At 29.4% G+C, this 24,323-nt stretch overlaps 1 protein-coding gene across 2 annotated transcripts in view; it reads left to right on the top strand.

Annotated features, from left to right (window-relative positions):
• The window catches only part of LOC106459525 (xaa-Pro dipeptidase-like), a 40,573-nt gene extending 16,734 nt beyond the window's left edge, over positions 1-23,839 (top strand). The window contains exons 5-18 of one of the 2 annotated variants that reach the window (XR_002610609.1): positions 331-378; positions 5,255-5,316; positions 5,602-5,646; positions 8,580-8,655; positions 9,401-9,447; positions 9,999-10,067; positions 11,646-11,723; positions 14,761-14,909; positions 16,241-16,425; positions 16,996-17,106; positions 20,711-20,794; positions 22,039-22,201; positions 22,465-22,504; positions 23,604-23,839. Coding sequence is in view for 1 of the 2 variants with exons in the window: in XM_013919155.2 (XP_013774609.1) it covers positions 331-378; positions 5,255-5,316; positions 5,602-5,646; positions 8,580-8,655; positions 9,401-9,447; positions 9,999-10,067; positions 11,646-11,723; positions 14,761-14,909; positions 16,241-16,425; positions 16,996-17,106; positions 20,711-20,794; positions 22,039-22,191 (1,107 nt within the window). In the remaining variant the exon portion in view is untranslated. The remainder of the gene's footprint in view (positions 1-330; positions 379-5,254; positions 5,317-5,601; positions 5,647-8,579; positions 8,656-9,400; positions 9,448-9,998; positions 10,068-11,645; positions 11,724-14,760; positions 14,910-16,240; positions 16,426-16,995; positions 17,107-20,710; positions 20,795-22,038; positions 22,202-22,464; positions 22,505-23,603) is intronic. The other variant, XM_013919155.2, reaches the window with a different exon arrangement.
• Positions 23,840-24,323: the final 484 nt, after the last annotated feature.

Below are 24,323 nucleotides of genomic sequence, written 5' to 3' on the forward strand. Positions count from 1 at the left end.
TATCAGTAGGTTGTCAATTATGACATATCAAGGTTCTGTTAAGTTTTCTTTGTAAAATAAATTACAGTTCTTTGTGCCAGTAGAGAATATTCATTGTTATCAAGCCATCAGTGTACCAAAAGCGTAGTTAACTTAAAACATGTATCGTAGTGTAAATAGATTTAAATTACTTCACTAGTGGTATACTTTCCATAAATTTAAATAGCCGTTGTTTGTCATTCATCTTGTTATTAAAGATAAGTACAATCAGTAGTTATGGGGAGGCATCATTAAATTTAAAATGATTCATGTAAATGAATGAATAGATAGATATGTTTCTATATTGAACAGATTGCAGACGTCTTGGCTGGATTAAAACCTGACATACTTTTGACTTTGGTAAGTTTTCGTTATTAATATTTAATTCATGAGGGTTACATAACCCATAGATTTTATCAATAATCGGATATCCTTCTATAAAAATGGTTCTAAAATGTTTGCAAACCACCTGGATTGTTTGTTATTGTCGGGGGGTCAATACACTACCCTGCCAATGGATTCTGTAAATATGCAATCTTTCCAGACCATTTGAAAGGAGCTCATAGATTAAGAACAGCTATTCTATAATGTATTTGAAAAGTTGCTAGTAGATGCACTATATATAGTGAAAATCTAAAATAATTTTTTGATTTTATTGTGGTCTTGGAGGTGATAAATTTGTAGAGATAAGGTTCAAGTTGCTGTGAAGCAAAATATCTACTTAACTCCTTAAACACACTTAAATGCAGAATTTTATATTTCGTAGTTAATGAATGATACAGTCTAGAAATAAGAACATTTTGGGTTTTTAACTATTGGGGAACTTTTGTAGCACTACTTGTGTTATCACTCAGTGTTGGATTATGTTATTAGTAATATATGTATCCTAGATGTAATTAGGTAGCACTTGTGCTTTTCACTAATGACTGTAAGCAGAAACTTTTAATATGTATAAGGAACCTTTTCCAAACACAGTATCTTTTTTCCTTAAAATTCTTCGGTTATTTTGGAATTAATTTTTTCTTCAAATTCTTATAAGTCATACTGTACTTTACGATCTATGCAAAATCTTGTTAGTTGAAAAGGAAAAAAAGATCATTTAATATAGAAACCATAGTCAAAAAATTAAATTCAAATCAAATTATCTTTATTACCCAACCTCATTAGAATTTTATTTATGTAAATAACAATGTTGATTATTCACATGAAGAGCTCTCAGTTACAGACATAAAAAATCTGTATAGTTGTTTGTTTTTTTTTCTTTATCATAACTATTAATTTATCTGAAATTTGGTTAATAAATTTTTTATTCTCTAGTAATTCCGTAAAGGAGATTGGTTTGAAAACATTCTATTAATATACCAGCTTTTTTTGCAGATGTGGTTGAAAGTTTCAATAAAACTCCCACATAAACGCAGTATCTGCTTTGCATGTATTACCTGATGATGGAATATAAATTAGATCCAGTGACTTAGGAAGAAACTCTCTATTTAAAAAATTATACAAAAGTAGGCTATAATTAGTTTACTTTATCTATATACATAAGTAAACTTCTTTCTTTGATCATGTGTGCCAGTTATTTCACAACAATGCTTCTACATTATTTCTATCATCAAACACTATTTTAATACTGTGTTCAATTTAATATTTTTATAACTCGTTAATTCTGTATCATTCCATTCCATGTTGTTGGCATTACCTTGGATTTTCAGTTGTTGGTACTTGTGCATACTAATTTGTATATAACTCTTTTTACAGTTTGTTAAAATTTATATGAAAATTCAAGAAATTTCTTTCATCCTTACTGCAAAAAAGTCTTTTTTTTTTCTTTCTTCAGGGCAGTTTTTGTCACCTCTGTTCATTTTAACCTGCATTGACATATAAAGATGAGTGAGACCATTTTGCAAGGGCTCTATGATCATTAAATTGATAATTCTTGTATTAAGAAACTTTAAGTGTGTATTTACCATGTATTTGTTTAGGAAGGTTGGTAATAAAAGTGCATTTGTTTACATAAATTAACATCTACAGCTATATAGTGAAGTAACACCAACTTAAAAAAAAAGGAAAGTAAATGAAATTAAGATTTCATAGTTCTAAAATAATACTAATCCTGTATTATCATATATTTAGGCAACATGTTAAAATCTCTCTGAACTGTTTCTTCGTTAACAAAAAAGATCAATGGGTCAATTGAGCCATGGAAATGGTTCTGGATTATTGAATTTAGCATTTTTTGTTCATTAATTTATTTTTTAATGTAATACAGATTGACTAAACACTTGACAATATGATGAAAACGACAGATTTCTAAATATTATATTAAGATTTATAATTAAAGTATAAATGCAGAAAAATATTTAGATTTTGATGCTTAACACCCAGTCTGTAAGTCAGCGAGACATGTTTGGTGGATTGCTTCCCAAAGTTTTCTGATACTCAGTCCAAGATTTAGAAGAAAAAAAAGTTGAACTCTGCAATATCTGGAATGTGAATTGCTCACCATCATGACCAAATTCCCTTTAATTTTCATGGTATGAGGAAATATAATCCATTCTACAATCCTACATAAAACATGGTAGTGGTTGCACATCTTGTGCTATTTAGGATCTAATTCCTCAGTTTTATAAAGCTGTTTTCATAAGTTCTTTGATAGACATTGTTAAGGAAGCTTATTTACCAATGTAAGATGGCTAAGTATACCACTTGTTTGAATGTAAACATTTCTACTCAACACTGTTGAAAGGCGAATTATTTTGGCAGTAAAGTGCGATTTTTCTGAGGTTAATAGATTGAGCCATATATCGAAGTATGTTTTTTTTTGGTTCTAAGTTCAATATCAAAAGCCATGGCACACCCCTCTGTAGCCCACCTAATCCCCCACTTTCTCAAATTCAATCTCATTGATTTGCAGATTGGATGTTAAACAAATGAACATTTCATTGTTCTTTTAACTAAGCCCTTTAGCAAGTCACTTAAAACTTTAAGAAGAAAGTTTGATATACTAAATATTGTTGAGTTCTTGTGCAATAACTCAAATTCAGAATGTTACAGAAAATGTTGTTTAAACATGATTTTTGGTGCCTACTATCTGGCTTATATCAATATTTAAAGTGATTACCTTGACTGACACACACTATAGAGAAAACTAGGTGTTGGACAAACGTAATCAAGATTTTGACAGTTAACACAATTCTTATGGGGTCTTTTATCATTCTATTAACTAATCATCAGCACAAATTAAAGAAACTGCTTGATAATACTGGCCCAAAAGATATACAGTAGTTACTGGTGGATATAACCCCTCCCAGTAACAATTTCCTTTTAAATATGACTTTTTCTCTGTGCACGGAATGATTTTATATTCATCTGACCTCCCACGAATGACTTTCTGACAGATACGACCAGGATTTTTGGGAGGAAGGTTGATTAACGATATCTCTATAACAACTTTAATTCATATCAATAATGTAATTTACAGAGACACATGAATACAGTATGGAACAAAGAGGTCACATGACTGGAGATTGCTTCACAGCTTAGTATATGTACCTTGGCACCCTGCAGTATTCAAGTCAAACTCCTTGGTATTACATGTAGGTATATTGGCCTAAAAACTTTCAGGTCTTGAAAGGTAACTGGGGTGGTCAAAAACTGTTTGTCTTTGCCTCCACTTGTGGAATTAAGGTTTATTCTTTTAGTGAACATAGTAGATTTTGAGCTAGTAGCCTAGGCATTAAGTAACTTGACTAGGATATACTAGTGGGGGGGTGTGAAGATTATTAACTCAGATTGTTGAGTGACAGACTCGACTGATCTGTGCAGTAAGCATGGCTAATAAAATGCCTCATGCCATCTGGGAAAGCTGCAAATCTCTCAAACTGAGAACAGGAAGTTGCTGGGAAGAAGGCTTGAAGTGTTGATACGTGACGTGGATGTTGATATACACCGAAGATGTGACAAAACCAACAAAATAAATGAAACATAGAAATTAGAGAATTTTTAGCCAGCCTGAAATTGTTTTAATACAACATGTTACATTTTACATAGTATTTGTATCCCGAGAGGATTACCTTATCACCTATTGGCTAGCGTCTAGCAATAGTTTTGTTCGGATATTTATTCTTATTTCTTTACTGGTTCTTTTAAAGTTGTGGAATGGTCCTTTTTCAGAGCTGGGATCAAAGGATCGAAGTTTCAAGGTGAAATTTTGGTTTAGGGTGGGCTGTTCTGTTCAGTTAAGATATGTAGCTTCTGATGTTTTGTTCTTTGTTTAAAATTACAGTGTTTTGTATTGATATAGTTTGGATTTTTTGAGTTGCAATGGTGGTAAATACAAGTATGGAATGTTTTTTTATTATATTTGGTGAATCTGGTTTCCAATTTTCTTCCAGTTTCTCTGATGTAGAATTCTGGATGTTTATTGCACGTTATTTTATAAATTGATATTAAAATTGTTGCTGAAAACTAACAACGAAACCCTTCCTGATATAATAACTACCAGACTTGTGAACATTGTGGGCGATTTTTTATGAAATAAATGTTGAGTCCATTTGTAATATTTTATATGTATGTAATAAAAATATGGTACATGGATGTTTATGAAAAAATTTGATCGATGAATACATTATTTTACATAAAACACAAACAAAACAATTTTATGTTATTTCTATTGAACTGTTATACATCCTAACTATTATTATATAGTGTACCAATTTGCTACGTTATCTGACTACCGATACAGTATATAAACCATTATGCTCAACCCCTGGGAATAGCAACTGGCACAGCTTGAACTCGATCTGGTTATTGATCCTTTGACTAACGATTTCCTGTCAGATGCAACTTTTTTATCATAACAGATAGGTTGGTTGTATCTAAGATGGACTACTGTAGCTTTGAAACAATACAAAGGATAAAAGTTCAAGGATACTAGCAAGATATTATCTTAAGAAATATGGAGAAAAAAATTACCCACTTACATATATTGTATGTCTGAATGGATGCTTATTTCAACTATTTTACTCTTCTCATAAAGAAAAAATATTTAATAAAAATGAAAGAATTTAGCATTTGAAAATTATGTTTGAAAATCTTTGGAAATTGCCAAAAATAGGTTTATAATAATTATATACTTTAGTTTTGGTTACTAGTGGGATTTATTGTCAGTATTATTTAAATCAGCACATTCTTAATAGAACAGTTTGGTTCATTCTGAAAATACTTTAATTTGCAGAAAGGAATAAACACTGATAGTGGTAAAACCTGTCGAGAGGCTGCATTTGAAGGGATTGGCCAGTGAGTATGCTAGTATATCTACTTGTGAACTGTTCAGATATTTTTATTACATGATTGCCAGTATCTGTTTTTATTTTTTGTATCTGAAAGAAATGTTTTTAAATAATTACTCTAAATTATTAGAGAACAATCCACATTTTTCCTATAACTGCTTTTAATTTTTAATATCTATATTTCAATACTTTTACAAAGTTATCTTAACACTTGTAGGTTTTTACACTTTAAAGAAAATGTTTAAGAATTGACTTTTGATAATTATTATTTACCTTTTGACTTTTTGTGTAGGTTTAAAGTGGATAACAAATTACTTCACCCAGAAATAATGGAATGGTATGTTTGTTGAAATTTATCATCACATAAATATATGTATTTTCTCTCTTTTGTTCAATTTATACATGTGATTAAAAATCCATGTATCATTTTCTGATGTAGGTTATTAATGTACCATTTGAAATTTTGTATTAAAATTAATTAGTACATTAGAGAAATATATGGTATAATTAAATAATTAATAATTCAGTTGTTAGTAGACATTTCTAGGAAACCTTGAAGAACTGATATTAATTTTGTTAATATCAGTTCTTCAAGGTTTCCAATTTTGTTAAATTTTTGACTAACATGTTCAGATAATTAGACATTTAATAAAGTTAGTATGAATATTCCCCTAAAAAAATGTGTTCTATTTAAATTTTGAACCTATCATATGCTAGTGTCCTTTCAACACTGTAAATGGAAAATATTTATACTTTACTTTTATCATGAAATCAACACCACATAATAACATATTCACTTAACTTTTCAGAACACTTGACTATACTTATGCTTTCATAATTCAAAAAAGCTCACACACACACACACAATGAAAATCCTCCAAAAAGATTAACTGAAATATATTTGGAATAATTTTTAACTTTATATACAAATTTTAGAAAATTAAAATTATATCAAAGTTCTCTTGTAAGAAGATGTTTTTAGTGTTCCTCTATATCAAGGTTTAAACCTATCTGGACCATTGAGCTTTTCAGGTATTTAATGCAAACATTTCAAAATTTAAGTGAAAATAATAATTCTAACTATTTCAACAGCATTTCACTCAGAAATATTTTAGAAGTAATATATATATATAGTGTAATTTGCAAAAAAGAAATTATTTCAAATTTGCATTTCTGCACAGTTCTGAGTAGTCCTGTTGGTAATCAATGCACTTGTAGATTTTTTCCAAATTTTTTTTTGCCCATCCTGAAGCTTAAGTTTATATTTGCTAAACAAAAATGTCATCCTTTCAGAATATACTTTTTAAAGTTTTCTTTCTCATGTGATTTTCCTTATTGTTATCTGATTTTACTAGAACAGCCTCTCATTCACACCTTTTTTTTTCTGTGACCTTGCAGTATGTGGTGTGAATAATGGATCCTTGGTTTTAGAATAGCTATAAGCAAAGTTTGAATACCGATTATAGAGCAGATTATAAAATATTTACATGAATGTATTGTCAGAAAAGTGGTATATATATATATAAAAGAAAGTAACTTACAGTTTTGTGGCAAAATTATTAGATGTAGCTCCTGCAGAGAAGAACAATTAAATTAAGTGGGAAGGTTAAAACACTTGTGAACAAACTACAATTATCTTAATTTTTTTTATGGTAAATTATATTTGTTTGGAAGCTAAGGAGGTTTTTTTCTATGACAACATACCAGCTAAGTGTAGGTAGGTTTACAGAGTACCAGCAAAATATTCCAATGATCCATATGTGATTCAAATATGTATTTAATCAATGGTTATGTGTATTATATTCAAACTGTATAGATAAGTAAAAGAACTAGTTAATTATTGAAAAGAAACTACATTTATTAGATAAATTGATTTTACCCAAGAATATTATCAAAAATAGTTACTTATTATGACATGACACCACTGTAACAGATAAGGTCATAGATAAATGTTCATCAGTTTTACCATTTGTTTTATTAGCTATAGCCAGAAGTGGTGACTACTGTGATCTTCAAAATAAATTATAAAATAAAATATATTAATGAATATAAATCAAGTTGAAACTGAGTGTGTGTGTGTGTGTGTGTGTATATATATATGATCAACAATAGAAGAAAAAATTTAAATTTTGAGATGAAAATAAATTGTTTACGAAATGGTATGGCAAAAAATATTTTGGAAATTTCGTAAAGTAAAAAGTGATAGATAAAGTAAATAATTGTTTTTCCAAAACAACTTAGAAATTTTGTTTAGCAAGATTCATGCAATTTGTTTAAGTATTTCCACTGTGACATAAAAAAACTTCAAGAGGTGTGAAAGACCCCTATCAGTCTGGAAAATGGTTAAATTATTCTAATTTTTGGTAACAATAGCTGAACATATTTTGTTATTCAGTTGATTTTTTACTGTACAGTTTGTAATGTCAATGTATCACAGCCATATGCCTTGGATATGCTAGAGTTACATTGTTTGAACAGTTAAATTGAATGTTTTTGCTCACTAAACATTTTTGGTAAAGATTATACTTTTCATGAAACAAACAACAAATTTTTATGTCTTATTAGTAATTACTTAATTTATTTATTTATAATTTTGTTATGATATCTAGTTTGCATTGTTAGCTTAATATATGGATTTAAACTAACCTAAGACTTTTCATGTGGCTTAATCTTGGGATATATTGTTGGGATTATGGCTGAAAATTTTACTTAAAGCAAGATACCAAACTGATGAATCATTGCATTTTGGTAAAATATTTTTTTTTATGACATTGCATATCTCTATGATTAGGCAAGTGATAGTTTATTGTTTATTTGTAATATGTTATTTTAACACACACACACACAGATATCATTGTAACTTTTATATCCCTTCTCAAAATAAAATGTATCATGTTACTCATGATGAATTTATCAAAACTGTTGTAGATCATAAGAACTGGATAATTTCTATTAATGTATGTAAATAATTAAGATATTGAGTAGAGATATTCAATAAAATATACTTTTAATTTCAAACTTTAAAATGATATAAAAGTCTTTAGGATCAATTGACGTGTTGTATGTTGTAATTCTTTTAAATAAGTAATTATTAACAGATAATTTGGTGTTGCAGCTGTGTTATCAAGACACCTTTGTAGAGATATTCAATAAAATATACTTTTAATTTCAAACTTTAAAATGATATAAAAGTCTTTAGGATCAATTGACATGTTGTATGTTGTAATTCTTTTAAATAAGTAATTATTAACAGATAATTTGGTGTTGCAGCCGTGTTATCAAGACACCTTTGGAAATCGAAATTCTTCGCTACACAAATCGTATTAGTTCAGACGCACACAAAGAGGTTGGTATGTAAATAAATAGGTGAATGAGCATGTAACTCAAATTATCTTCATTCCAAGAAATTTATAAATAGAAACTAAGTTGTAAAAGACTTGCATCTTGGTCCTTCATTGAAACTGAAATTGTATTAATCATTCAGAATGCCATTAACCAGTGCTAGTTAGAGGTTTTACAAAAGTGAGAAATTAATTTTCTTGCTGACTATTCAGATTGCATATGCGGATACATCAGTGATTGATCGGTAGCAGCATATTTGTATTAGAAATTATTTTTAAAGTCACCAGAGAAAGATTTCAAGGGAAAGAAAATTCTCAAAATAAAATATATCTTGTTACTCATGATGAATTTATAAAAACTGTGTTGATAAGAACTGAATAATTTCCATGAATTTACTTTAAAATTCTCTAAGAAAGGATCAAACTTTTTTTTTTGTGTATGTCAGTGAAGTAATTTTAAGATACTTTTACTAGTGTGCAAAAAAAAAAAACTTTGCAAAATATACCTAATTCCTGTTTCATTTTTATTTACTTTTGGCTTGATATTTTAAAGCTGTAAGCTACTAAAGAATTTTCTTTTAAATGTACTATTAGCATTGCAAAAAAACAATTTTAATAGTTTTATAGGAGATTTTCATCTTGTTAAATGTTATCTAAAGCTGTGGCCTACGCTTTTCTTAAAATCATGTTTGTGAGGGAATGTGATCTTGTAAGTGCTTTGAATTATTTTTATAATATGTGTGTGTGTAGGTCATGAAGCGTGTTCGTATCGGAATGAAAGAATACCAGCTTGAAAGGTAATGAAAAAAAAGCTACTGTCATATTAATGTCTTAGTTGTGAGGAAAACTGTTTTTTTTTCAAATCATATTACTCATGAAAACTTTTAGGTTCCATAAATAATAATTTAATAGAATTATGACCATTAAATGTCTCACATTTTAAGTTGTAAGACCAAATTTATTTCAAAGTTTAAAACTTGTTTGAAGATGCATATAAAACTGTGAAGTTCATTTTTAAGTAAAATCATTTTAGAAACTATACTTGTGGGTCAAAATTAGATCTGCTGGTTTTTATTTAACTTTTTTTTTCCACTTTCTTTTAATGTCAGGTTTTCATATTTGTTTTTTATATCAATACTCTGTGGCTGTCATATATTGTTTTTGTGTACTCTTGGTCATAATAAGCTGACCTTCTTTTTTGCCAGGGCTTTTTCATTTTCAGATTAGGCAAGTGATAGTTTATTGTTTATTTGTAATATGTTATTTTAACACACACAGAAATTTCATTGTAACATATATATATTCCTTGATTATTTAGTTCTCCAGAAACTTATTTTTTATCTTTCAGCATATTTCAACATTACTGCTATTTTACTGGTGGATCAAGACACATGTCGTACACTTGTATTTGTGGCAGGTAAGCTAAAATTTGGGAAACAAAAGTAATAGTGGACCATTCACAAGTTTCACAGTCAGAGAAGTCTGGTGGAATGTTTAGACCTTTGTTAACTTGTAAATTTTACATGACAAATTAATCCAGATATCCAAAAACAGAAATTATAAACTTCCAATTCTTACTTTGCCTGTTGCTGAAACTTGAAAGCTGCTATGATCCTGCAGCTGTTACATTGTAAATTCTCTAGAAAAAATTTCAAGTAACTTAAACCTTATTATAAACACAAGGAAATGGAGTGCTACATTAGAATTATTGTACTTAAATATTCTTGAGCTTATTAGACAAAACTTCCAAAGCAGACTAATATTAGTCAACAACAGAACAAAAATGTTCATCATCTTGTTGAAATATCGGAGCACAGTATTGAAAGAAAATTCTAATGCAATTGATCTTTTTAAGAATCAGAGTAGGTGGAGTGGTAGGGTAAAATGGACATTGAAATAAAGCAAAAACTAAAACGTGGTAGACTGTAAAACAAAGTAGGGTGGGGATAGAGAGAAACAGTGTATGTGTAAGTGGAATAGCAAAACAGATGGTAGATAAAAGCAGACAGAGAGAAATAAGTTAACTAGATAATAATTTAAGATTGAACCTGTGCTTAGCAAGAACCATCATATATTCTACAGTTTCTAGTTTAGTGTTTTTGTATGGTGAAGTTGGTTTTTTGAGAGCACTTGTGTTTAGATTACAAATGTTTTTAAAGGTTTAGAAGCCTAAAGTAATATTTTGTGGTACTATTCTATTAAATTAAAAAATTTAGATAATAGTGTATATGTAAATGTAAATCTATAGAATTCAATTTTGTGTTTAGATATTAGTAATGCATATTGATCATTGAGTTTTGATTAATTACACATTTGACAGTTTTAGAAATCTGAAATAAATTGTATGGTTGGTTCATATAAAACTATTTTACAATTTCTCTAGGGATAAATTATGAATTAAAGCATTTGTTTTAAAAATCTAGATGAATCGTAGGTAGGGTTCAAGCCTATGTGTTATAGTTGAACGTACTCTTTATATATATATATATATATATCTATCTAGCTCAGGTTGATACAGTTTGATTGTATAGATAATCTTTACCTCAGTGAATCAAAATCTTCTTCAAATTCAAATATTTCTAGCAATTTGAGTGCGATTAAAGTAAGTTTTTAGTCATTGAACCATTCATGCATATCTGAATACTTATTTAAAGTACACTTTCAAAATAATTTGAATATATTTGCAAAGAAAATCTAAGTTTATTTTTAGGGATAGGAAACTTTTTCAATGCTAATGTTTTGTGAATATTAATTTTCTGTGTGATAGTCTTAATTTTTAACTAATAGTGATATAGATATACTATAATTTAATCCATTTAACACTTTAACAGAAGAAATGTATTTTTTTTGTACAAATCGTAATTTGCTCATCCTAGGAATATGTATTTGTTGTTAGAGACAATGTAATGTTCTGAATTGTTTGCTTTTTTAATCATAAAAATTAGTCAATAAGAAGTTCCTAAATTTAACTTTCATTCATCCCACTTTTCTTTAGTGGAGAAAATGGTGCTGTTCTCCATTATGGTCATGCAGGAGCACCCAATGATAAGACTGTGAGAGATGGAGATATATGGTAAAAAGCTTTATCCATTCCCTTGTTTTATTTTCAAGAAAACGAGAAAAAAACGTGTAGATTTTTCCACCAAGTGAGATAAAAGTAAATTAACTAGTTATATAAATATTTATGATGATTTAGTAACAAAATTTAAGGCTGAAGAATTTGACTGTAATTTGGACTAGTCTTTGAAATAAATATTCTGTTCCTCCTGTAAACAGCAATTCTCTTAAAACAAAACATAAAACCGTAGGCTCCACAAAAAAAGTTGTATGTAATACCCATAGAATTAATATTATTACTGTATTGGCAATTGAGGTAATATTGTGTATTTATTATACATAAATAATATATCCACTAGTTAATTTTGAATCAAAATGTAATAAACAAATGATAAAAAAAATATTAGTGTCTGTCATTATACACAAGATAAGCTTATTTTATATAGTGAATAATTTTCAAAATTTTGTTTAATCTTCAACAGTTACTGCATGGTCACGTAGTAATTTGATGTAAGTTTTGATAATTTGAAGACTGAAATAATTATGCTGGATTTATCAGTGACTGTGTATCATAAGCTAACTTTTGTGTTACATAATTATCTGAAATTTCAATGTAGCACAAAAATTTAAATCTTTATATATTACCTCTAACAAAGATCTGTTGAAAAGTCAGTTAGAGAAATTGTTTTAGGAAAATATCCAGTTCTGGGAAATTTTAAGTAATGAAAAATTATGATGTATCTTTTAAATGATGTGTCATTAATATGAATATTGGTAAGAAAGATAAATTATATACTTTGAAGTTTTTATATTTGTACTGGCATAATAACACAAGTTTAAAATTACATTTTACAAAGTAGTGCACACTGCATTCCTATGTAACTGGGATTGATTAGGTGTTAGTAAACCACTGTAGATATAATGTGGATATTTGTAAAACTGTCAAGACTTTGTCTAAGTTTAAGCTCAAGTTGGTTGACTAATAAACATAGCAGATGGTTAATAATCTTTCCTACTGCCATTACAGATCTTGATAGTGCAGTATCTGGACAAAATGAGGAATTACTAATTTTACATACACTTTGGCATTGGTGTGCCCGTGTACTAAACATGTTACTTTAAGAGGTACCCTCTTAATTATTGACATATATATATATATATACACAAAGTTTTCAAACGGCTATCCGTGGGATAAAAAAAATTATTTCAGTACAACATTTTGTCTGTAACAGTGACATATGATCATGTCTCACATGATAGATTATATCTATTATCCCATAAATAGGTATTTCAAAACTTTATGTGTCTTGCATATGTACAGAAGGGTCACACAAAATGCATTTAATAAGTATTTCCTTCCAAGGTGTACTGTCGAAAAATACCCTCTCAAAGCATATTACTTTTTCTTCTAATTCTTTAGATCAGATTAATTGTTATACTCCCACTTTTTTGCCATTCTGATAGTTAAAATATGTACATTGCTATGTACGTAATTCATGTCGGTCGATTAGTTACGTATGCTACTGATGTGAATAATTAGTTTTGTTTTTCTTTGCCAGCATAGCTTGTATTACAAGTACATTGTAAAGTTTGAGTGGCCACAGTTAGTTTCAAATCGTACTGTATGTATATTTTTCATATCCATAAAAACCCAAAAATCATCTTACCTATCTAAATTTGAATTACTAAATTTATATTTTATATCTATATTCACCTGAATGTAACCCTATACAGGATGTTTATTTTTTTAAAGATTTCAAAACTAAAATGTACTGGCAGTAGGTTAATGTTTTTGTTTAAAATAATTATAATTATAAGCTAATAATTATATTTCTTTTATAAAATTATTATATTAGATCTCCAGCTTATTTTTGTTACCCTTAGTTTACCTGGTTTTTAATTTAAGCTTTTCAAAGAACCATTCAACATTTTAGTTGTTTTATTTTGGATTAAATAAGGTATCACTTCTAAGTCTTAGTAGCTTTAAGTACATATATTTACAAAGTGCGTCTGATAATAAAATAATTGTAGAAATCAGTTTTCTAACTTATTGCTTTATGATTCAAGCATATTTATTCTTCAAATATTGATATGGCATTGTGTGTATCTGCCAGATTATAGGTTGCTTGTTAACTATCTACACAGTGCATGATGTGTGACTGCCAGATTGTAGGTTGCCTGTTAACTCTCTACGCAGTGCTACATCATATAAAAAAAAAAAAATCTTGAATTGGATCTTTTCCTAATAATAAAAGTTCATATTGACTATTAGTTACTAAATAAAAACAAATAACCTCCACATTGCACTAACCAACAATACTAATTACAGCTATTATACAATTCATTTGTTAAGAATATTTCTGTGTAAATTTTCTGAAACTTCTACATGATTTTTTAATATAATTATGCTTATTTTTCTTTGTTGTTTTGTTAGGTTGCTCTTGTCAAAAGTGGGCCAAATCTGGATTTTTTTTTTGTCAAAACTAAATTCATTAGTTTAGTTTTTTTTATATATTTATTAATACTGGCATTGTATTGACAGAAAGTGGTGCAACTAATGTTTGTGTATACTTTAAACTTTATTGAATGTATCATTTTTGTGTTAACTCACAGTTTGTTCACATTCTTGATCATTGGAGATCACTCTGCCTAAATTGAGGAAACATTTTAAAAGTAATTGAAGTGAGTCATTAGTATGTCTACATATTTGTTGGAGGTAATTAATGATAGCAGGAGTTCTGATTTCTGTGAGATGATAGTGTTAGTGTAAGGTCACATTCACATGGCTAATTTTTGTGCTCATTTATTTCTTAAAAACTATCTGTTTTTCAAAATATCCTGGAACTTTGTGCAATAAAATTTAGGCTTGTTTTTGAGGATCTTATCTTTCTTATAAGCTGCTTTAGGTATTTCATAATGTCAGATTATGGATACTTAGCATAATTTATTCAATCATAGTTTATGACAGGACCATTACTTACTTCTTACAAGTAAGACGTTTATATTTTATAGTGATAGTAATCTTATAATAATTTCCAATAATTAATCTACAGCTTGTTTGATATGGGTTGTGACTACTGTTGTTACACATCAGACATCACTTGTTCATTCCCTGCAAATGGAAAATTTACTGAAGATCAAAAAGCCATCTATGAATCTGTTTACAAGGCTAGTCGAGCAGTAATGAATGCAGTGAAACCAGGTTAGTGTAATATAAGCTAAAACTGTATGTTTGTTTTATGGTGGTTATAACAAGTTTCTCTTGTGTATGTTTTTTAGGTTTCCTTTTCAGTGTGTAATAAATTTATTTTTAATTTGCCATTGTAGTAATGAAACAAACATTCTTATTTTTTGTTGGAAAATACTTTCTAAATTTACTAATTTTTGCAAAGTGTGATTAGAATTTCTTTTTCTCCACTTCGCTGTGTATAAATGAGAACTGATACATGCATTGCAATATTAAGTGAACTGTATTTTAACGGTTCTGTGTAAATATGAGACACCAACACTTATAACTACTAATGTGACAGGTGGGTAAACTAAAATGCAATACAAGTTTAATTTGCTGTTTTTCAATATACTGTATACAGTAGACAGTTTTTAGGTTTAGACTTTAAAGTAAGTAACCAAACTTTTGCATTACAATTAATTAGAGTTAATCCTAAATGTCTTTTTTGTTAAAATATCAGTTAGTCTATTACGTTGCATTTCTAAAAAAAAAAAGGGCTATTGGACTAGAGGCTAGAACATAATCCGTGTTCTTTAATGCTTATTATGCTTAAAATTGACCTTTATAAAGTTCCATACTGTAAACACGTGAATACAGATTGTAAAGTTTTTTTATTAGTGGCTTTTATTACGTGTTTTGGTATTAAGCACATCACGTGACTTTTTCTCATCACTTTTCTCCTTTCTTTTGGAATCATCTGACAATTCTTGTTGGTGACTATGAATATAAGTTACCCTAACTAAAAGCTTCAATCTAGTTGTACTTTCTCAAGATTTTCAAGCCAATGGAAATGGACTACGAACAAGGAACAACCTCGTTACTTTTCCTTTGTGAAAAGTTCAAAATGATTTAGAATGCAAGAACAACAATGCTCTTTTAAGCTCCATGTTCTGTAATCAAGCTTATTCATTTCAAAAGAAAATAAATACAAGTTTGATTTTTATCCACTCATTTGAAGGTGTATAACTGAAGTAATTTAATTATTTTAAGTTTTATATTTTTTGAATAAAAGAAATAAGCGAAAGTAAAGTAATTCACTTAACAGTTCCTCTGCATTAGATGTTTACTTCAATTTTTTTCCATTGTCAAATAATTATGGAATTATGTTTGAAGCTTTCATCACTGCAAAAATTCTGTCATCTTTGCGCTTGTGTTGAGTGATGTGCCAAGAACATTTCAAACTCCTAGTTCAGATATTTCCTAATAAGTTTTCGATGGACTTAAGTAAAGATATAATTCTGTAGTGACATCCACTGATGTAGTTGCGGTTGTTTTTGTAATGATTTTTATGTTATTGTTTTCAGGTGTCTCATGGGTAGATATGCATCTCCTGGCAGAACGTACTCAGCTTGAAGAGCTAAAACGTCATGGGCTTTTGAAAGGAGATGTTGATGAAATGATGAAAGCTCACTTAGGAGCTGTTTTTATGCCCCATGGATTGGGACACTTTATGGGATGTGATGTGCATGATGTGGGAGGTTATCCAGAAGTAAGTATTTAAAATTATTAGTCAAAAAATACTTTTTTCATATAATGCAGCTTCTAACACAGTAGCTTACATCTATATTTGTGAAAGTTAGATTATTATATTTGTTATTAGTTGGCTTGTTTTCAGATCATGTACATTCTTTCTAAACAGTAACTTTAAAACAAAAGTAACAACTATCAACTGTTCATTCCATCTGGGATTGAGTATCTATTATTTCATGGGATAATGTTTGAAACTGTTCCTTTAGTCTTTCATATCTTAAAATTGGAAGAGGCAGTTATAATATTGCATCATTGGAATGATTTGTAAAGTTATTAACTTATAACACTAGCAAAATACTTATTTTCTGATAATTTCAGAATTCAAATAGGTAATTGATAACTTCATGTTTTTATACTGAGATATTTTTTCTTATTAAGAGATATTAGATTTCAGATACATTAACATGTATCTTTGACTGTAGTAAGGAGTAACATTTTATGACATTAAATCACTAACTTACATATACAAATATTTAGAGTATATATAAGATAGGTTTAAATGACAAGATATTATTTAATAATTTTTTAGGATGGACCACCCCGACCATCTGAGCCAGGTGTGCGTTCACTAAGAACAGCACGTAATCTTGAAGAGGGAATGGTTTTAACTATTGAACCTGGAATTTACTTTATTGATGCTGTAAGTTAATGTCCAAAATCATGAATAACCTATAAATGCTATACTGGACTCAATGTAAACACAAAATGTTAACTTTACACTACAGAGAAGTGATTGGTATTCAGATTAATTGTATTAAAGCAAACATTTAGCTTATAAAACATATCTGCAAAATACTTGTCAATAATTAACTGTTGTGTTTAGCAGTTCAATTTTAAGCTATATCATTGATCTCTTCTTTATTTTATATACAATATATTGTAGAATATTTAAGAATTACTTAGGATTAATGCTGTAAAATTACTGATTATTTTTTTATTAAATATCTGCAGTAGTAGCATATATGTTTTGTATTGGAGTAACTGTTTTAAGGTGTACTTTAAACAGAAATAATTATTAAAAAGCATTACAGTTGCATTAGTTATTTGAATAGTAGTAGAATATTGAAAACTTTATAAAAGTAACAGACATTTGCCCTGTTAATGTTCACATTTCTAAGATATTAAACTAAACACAGTACTAGTTGAATTATCAGTTTTGACTTTTGAATTTAGATGTGATAATTCAAAGAAATAATTTATGATTATCTATTTAAAGTAAAATGAATAAATTACATGATACAACTTAACAAGCTGTTTTTAAGAAACAACTTTTATTTTTAATGGCTCTTGTTTGTGGTATAGTTTTCTCCATCTATCTTTCAATTTTCAATATCTTCCTTGGTCTTCTTCCTGAACTTGAGACTGTTTCTTATCTTCCTTTTCAATGAATGTGGTACTCTAATCAAAAGATCTTGACTGACTTAGAAGTTGACTATTTTAAGAGAAATATTCTAATTTACACTCTTTTCCTTCATTGTAAGTTTTTCTCTTCAAAATCTTTAGATTCTGTGGCAACTTTCTTTAAAGTAAGTTTGTTGCATGTCTTTTAGAGCACAAACCCATACATACTGGAAGATCATGTCACTCAGTCTCTGCAGAAAATTAGAATAACAATAACTACTTGCTCACTACCTCTCCATTACATCTGAGGAGACAATATTTCTACAATTTTTCTGATTGTGATTCTTAACTCCCACCACCCATACATATTGTCCAACAGAAGCATTCAACATGGATAGTAGTAGGAAGTCAAGGTGGAATTTTAAAAAAAGTGAAGGTATTCACAAGTGATGGCAAAGTCATGTTTTCTGAGATGCAAGATAGTTGACTTTAACAACCTACTGAAAGGCTAAGAGTAGGTAGGTCTACAGATTTTAAGCAGCATGTGATTCTTGCAAACATTGATTAGAAACAAATTAAATTACAACTCAAGCAAAGTCCATTTTTTTAGCATGTTTCCTGGAAAGGGTCCGAAGGCTGCCTGGAGGGGTCACCTGTTTAACCACTTGCACCACTTTCAATAGTGTGTTGTCTGTCAATTACTCAGTAGACCTTTATCATGATATCACAAGAGGGACTCTTGACTTTGCAATTTGTACTGTTGTGATGTCAGTAAAATGTACACATGCCATAGATCATGACATATGAACTTCAGAAGCAAAAAATAAATATTTTTTACTCTTAATTTTGATTTTATTGACTTTTGAAACAGTACACTTTTGGGGGAACCTGCAGGAGCATGTCAAACATGGAAGATAATGCTGCTGTCAGTAAAATGTACACGTGCCATAGATCATGACATATGAACTTCAGAAGCAAAAAATAAAAAATATTTTTTACTCTTAGTTTTGATTTTATTTACTTTTGAAACAGTACACTTTTGGGGGAACCTGCAGGAGCATGTCTAGCATGGAAGATAATGCTGCTGGACCTTTCTGAGAAAAAAAAATCTTACCTTTTTTTTCTTGGACATTTTATGAAGTGTGTGTTCACTATATTGTGATACATTTTATTTTGGTGAGTGATGCTAAATCCTGCTATCTAATCAGCGCACGACATCAATACCTACTTAGTTGCCCTGTAAATAAATGAGTACAGAGCTGTCAAGGTTACTGAATCCACTCAAACTCAACTTTTTTTTTTTCAACAGTAGCAAATATTGGTTATATTTTTCCCATCAATACAATAAAATTATGGCATGTTCACAAAATTGTATGTCTGGCATGGCCTGAGGGTTAAGGTACTCAACTCGCAATCTGCAAGTCATGGGTTCAAATCTTTGTCAATATGGTCACCCTTTCAGCCATGGGATTGTTATAATGTAACAGTCAATCTCACTATTTGTTGATAAAAAAAAGTAGCCCAAGAGTTGGTGGTGGGTAATGTTGACTAATTGCCTTCCTTCTAGTCTGTCACTACTAAATTAGGGACTGCTAGTGCAGATAGTTGTCGTGTAGTTTTGGGAGAAATTCAAACAAAACAAACCAAAATTGTACTTTTGTGGTAGACCTACTTTAGTGCATTGTCTACATGATGCTTGACAATAAGCAGAAGTAAGGTCCATGATTTTAGCCCTTTAAAAGATCATGAGTGATGGGGAAAAAATACATAACTACATTATACTTTGGGAACATTTTCAGGACTAGACATGGGAAATATTACTGTCCTAAGAACTTGGTACCCCTGGCACTTTTAAAAAAAATATAAATCTAAGTTCTGTAGCATATTATACATTGTTTATAACTTGAGAGTAGGCAGTGATACATCATTTATAGGTAGAGATTTTGCCATATGCTGCCTTTTAACGAGCAGGCTGCCAAAGATCTTGCTTGCTTTTGGACTTAGCCAAAACATTAACATGAATCATTTGTTTTGTGATCCTGCATAAATTGGGTGATTCGTAAACATATTCTGTATATAGGATCCAGAATGTTGATCATGTGAACTGCAAGTTTCTTTGAGATCATCACAGACTTGTATCTATTGAAAACCAGTGGCTTGGGAAATAGATAATTTAGTTGTTACTTTTCAAGATTATTGAAAACATGTGAAACAAATTCATTTTAGGAAATTGATTCATGAATGATGATCCAATTAGTGCTATGTTCCAAAAGCTCGGTTTCTGAACCATATTCCTGATAACTATTGCTCAGAATTTAGGCATAAATAGTCTTAAGTTCCATTAATAGTTAGATACACTAACACATGTTGGTTGATGGTTATTAGTGAGTGTACGTACAACTGAGTGTTGATGCTCTAAGCCTAGTATGTGATATATTGTGTACAAACTTATTTAAGAGAAATTCAACAATCTATCTAGTTATTGCAAAGTATAAAGTGTAATTATAACACTTCTTTTATCAATACAAGAATAACTGCTTTATTAAAAAAAATGATGTCCTTACAAACACATTGTGTAGATATATTTTCATGACTCAGATTTTAGTCCAGGAAATGCAGCTAGTTTAAGATTCAGATGTCAGTCTGTATTACAAAACTGTCAAGATGTTATGTGATAGTATAAGTGATTAACTCTTTCTAGTTTGTCTATAAAAGTTAAATCCTTACCAAAATGTGATTAGAAAAAAAAAAAAAAATTACGTTATACAAATGATATCGTACAGTGAAAATATTTAACGTTCAAGATGTTTATAATGCAGTACAATGTATATAAAAATAGGTTTATTTTTGCAACAAAAAAAATCTGTATGAAACTTAATATTTATCCTGTTTTATTTTTATAGCTTTTAGAACAAACATTGAATAATCCCGAACAAGCAAAGTTTCTCGTACCTGAAGTTATTGAACGCTTCCGTAACTTTGGAGGGGTGAGTTTTCTTCATATTTAAAGTTTTGGATAATGAAAAGGAAGATAAAGGTTTTGGACTAAGTCATTTGTCTATTTTTGGCAAGTAGACAAAGAAAACATTTTCAGGCCTCCCAGCAAAACCTTTAAATTCTGTTTTTCAGATGGTATAATTGCTCAAAGAGCCTGTAATATACCATAATTAATGCTTCAGCTTATAAAAAAAAATGTTTATTTACTGAAAAAATTTTTTTTGCTCTTCATTTCAAATTTAAAATTCATTTCGTGGCTGTAGTTGTCATGCCTGTGGCCTGAAGAAGACATTCATTGTGGCCTGTGAGATGTGGTATTGTAAGCAAGACCTTACAATACATTACACATGTAACTATGTACTACTCTTCAGTTCATTTGCAAGTCTGTGTCAAATGAAATTATCTGGAAGGTTGATAGAAAAAAATCTAAAATCCACAAGTTGCTGCTTCAGAGATATTATGTATGGAAGCTTGAAAAGTGGTTAGTCTCAATTGTTTAGTGGAAACAATTGTGTTTGAAATATATATACCTGTATTTAGTTCTATAGGACTTAATCAATTGTAATACAACACATACAAAAGAGATTTCACTGAAAAACAGCCGATGATTTAGTTAATTTTAGTTTGCCAAATGTAGCCTTTATTTTAAAGGGGGTTGTCATTTAGGACTGGCACTTTAATGTCCATAACTTAGCAGGAAAAGAAATAAAATATGCGTTAATTTACTTTGAATGTTTTCTGACACACTTGTTTTAACTTCCAATTTTCTCTCTATGGTCTAAATACTTACATTTTTATTGATATAACTTGTGACTATTACAGAGAGAATCACAAGTATGATTGCTTTTCTGTTTCAGGGGTTCAGTTATGTCTTTATTTGTACTGCACTTAAAAGTACTCCTTATTGATATATTATTTCCAGTATGAGTATGTCAAAAAGTTTGTATTTGTGTATAGTGTGTGATAATTTACAAAAACATACACAAGCTTAAAATACCGGTTGACTATCCCAGTATTATAGAAACTATGATCTGTTTGGTAGTTCTAAGACTCGATTGAAGTTAAATGTTAATACATAATAGATTCCTAAACATCTAGCATGATATTAGATAAGAAAAAAAGTAAGAAATTGTTTTAAGTTTAATTTGTTTTTAAAACTTGTATATCAATACCATGGCTAAATTTGAATGTCTTGTACATTATTCTTCAGTGAAGATAACTTATAACATTTCAGGTTCGTATTGAGGATGACATTGTTATTACAAGTGATGGTATGGAACTGCTCACTTGTGTGCCTCGCACAGTTGAGGAGATTGAAGCTATCATGGCTGAAGGAAGACAACTTCCAAGCCCTTTTCCTCAAGAGAAACTGCAGCCGAAAGAATAACTCTAGAAAGGTATGGATGAAAGGATAGGAAGATATATAAAATCAAAGAACACACACACGCTTGGTTGTGAAAAATACTGAAAAAAGAGAATTTATTTTTACAAATTTCCATGTTTGAAGTGTTAACTTGGATGAATATGATGTTACGAATAGTGGCAGATTGTACTAATTTTTTTTTTATATGCTTTTCCTGTCAATTATATGTGAATAAAGATTGTAAACTATATTTTAGATGATATTTGTCTTTTTTATTTTATTCCCAAAAATAAACAGAATATACTCCATTTGGTTTCATTTTACACAGAATTGTGAGGTAAGTTCATTTGAGCTGTATAGGCTGAAAAATATATTTAAAAAACAGTGTCTGCATTCTAAAAGAACTTGGTATTTGTTCTTAAGGCATATTTAAGCTATAATATTAAGTGTGCTAATTATGAACAGCCAAGTTGACTGATTTGTATTTTCCAGAACATCATGTAGAATTTATAGCGTCCCTCTTTAGCTCAAAATTAGTTTTAATTGCATCTTTTATATTGTTTTATTTTTCACTTGCTAGGTTGCATTTGAGATGGGCTTTATTAGGTCTTATTCAAAAACTTCCAAAATAATTTACTAATATCAGTCTTTTTGCATCTGCTGTATATATATCTGTAATAATCTGAAGAACTTCTGAAATGGTGAGATAGTATCTCTGTTTCACGTGTTACCTTGAATGTACGACATCATCTTTGGTCTTTTACTTCTAATTGAATTGTAATTAGTGACCATGTAATGAGCACTTGCTAGGTACCCAGTTTAATCAGTTAGTCTCCATTTTTAATGCCATATAAAGTATGTTGAAAAGATTCTTGTTGTTTTGTGTAATAATGTTTGTAAGTTTAACTGGAGCTCTGCATGGCCAGGTGGTTAGGCTGTTTGGTTCGCAATCTGTGGGTCCCGGGTTCAAATCCCCATCACACCAAACATGCTCACTCTTTCAGCCATGGGGGCATTATAATGTGATGGTCAATCCCACTATTCGTTGGTAAAAGAGTAGCCCAAGAGTTGGCAGTGGGTGGTGATGACTAGCTGCCTTTCCTCTAGTCTTACACTGCTAATTTAGGGACAGCTAGCGCAGATAGCCCTCGTGTAGCTTTGCGCAAAATCCATAACAAACAAACAAAGTTTAACTGTTATATAGTTTATATGCTTGGTAAATCAAAGCTCTGCAAAATACTTGTTTGTGTAAAAGTTTGGTTTATGCTGTAAATGAGTAGGTTTTTCTCACTTACAAAGTCATCTTTCTTTGCTTAAACCTGTAGTAACAAAGAATACAAATCTTTAAGATTATTAGTTTGGTTTTTATGTTCTTTTGTCTTCTGCTGTAAAGGTTGAGTGGGTAAGACTTAATTTAAATATTAAATATGTTACAGGCTTTCTCATACCAGTCAGTAGTTGAAGTTGGGTCTTCCTGAATCAGACAATACAGATTGGTTGCTTTGCTGAAGAGCATTGATTCTCTTACTTGTAATTCAAGATGATTGTTCAGCAGTTATGAAAACTTTATAAGATCATGCTTTAATATGAATATACAAGAAATTAATTTTTACTTTGTAAAATTGGGTTTGAAACTTAAGAAATTTTTGTACCATATAATGGAATAAAAGCATTTATTGAAAAAAAAACCCATAGAAACTCTCACTGATTTTGTTAACTGAACTTCCTGCTTACAGATATAAGGATGCTTTATTAGATAACTGTTAGTTTATGGTACTTGTAACATTTATTCACTTGATACATTTTTTGGTGTCATGTTATTCAAGTGGCAAAAAGATTTTTCAATCCATTCTGCAAATTATGTAAATTAATGATCTTTAGGGTGTCAAAAGTTTTTAAATGAATTTTTAGGCAGTTTCTGAACAACATGCAAATTAAATATGGAATTATATTGTCAAAAATATGCAATGATAATAACATTAATGTAGTTTAAAACTTGTTTTTTAGTATTAAAATCAAACTCATTTTAATATTTGATTCAATCTTTTTTTTTTAATAATGATTGTACTTTGGAAGTTGTTTCTTCTTTTTTTTTTAAATTTAAAAAATATATGTAATGCCTTTGAAATAATTTTATTATGCATATTTATAACTCT

The sequence above is a fragment of the Limulus polyphemus genome, unplaced genomic scaffold (genome assembly GCF_000517525.1).
Source record: "Limulus polyphemus unplaced genomic scaffold, Limulus_polyphemus-2.1.2 Scaffold28, whole genome shotgun sequence".
Classification (NCBI taxonomy): domain Eukaryota; kingdom Metazoa; phylum Arthropoda; class Merostomata; order Xiphosura; family Limulidae; genus Limulus; species Limulus polyphemus.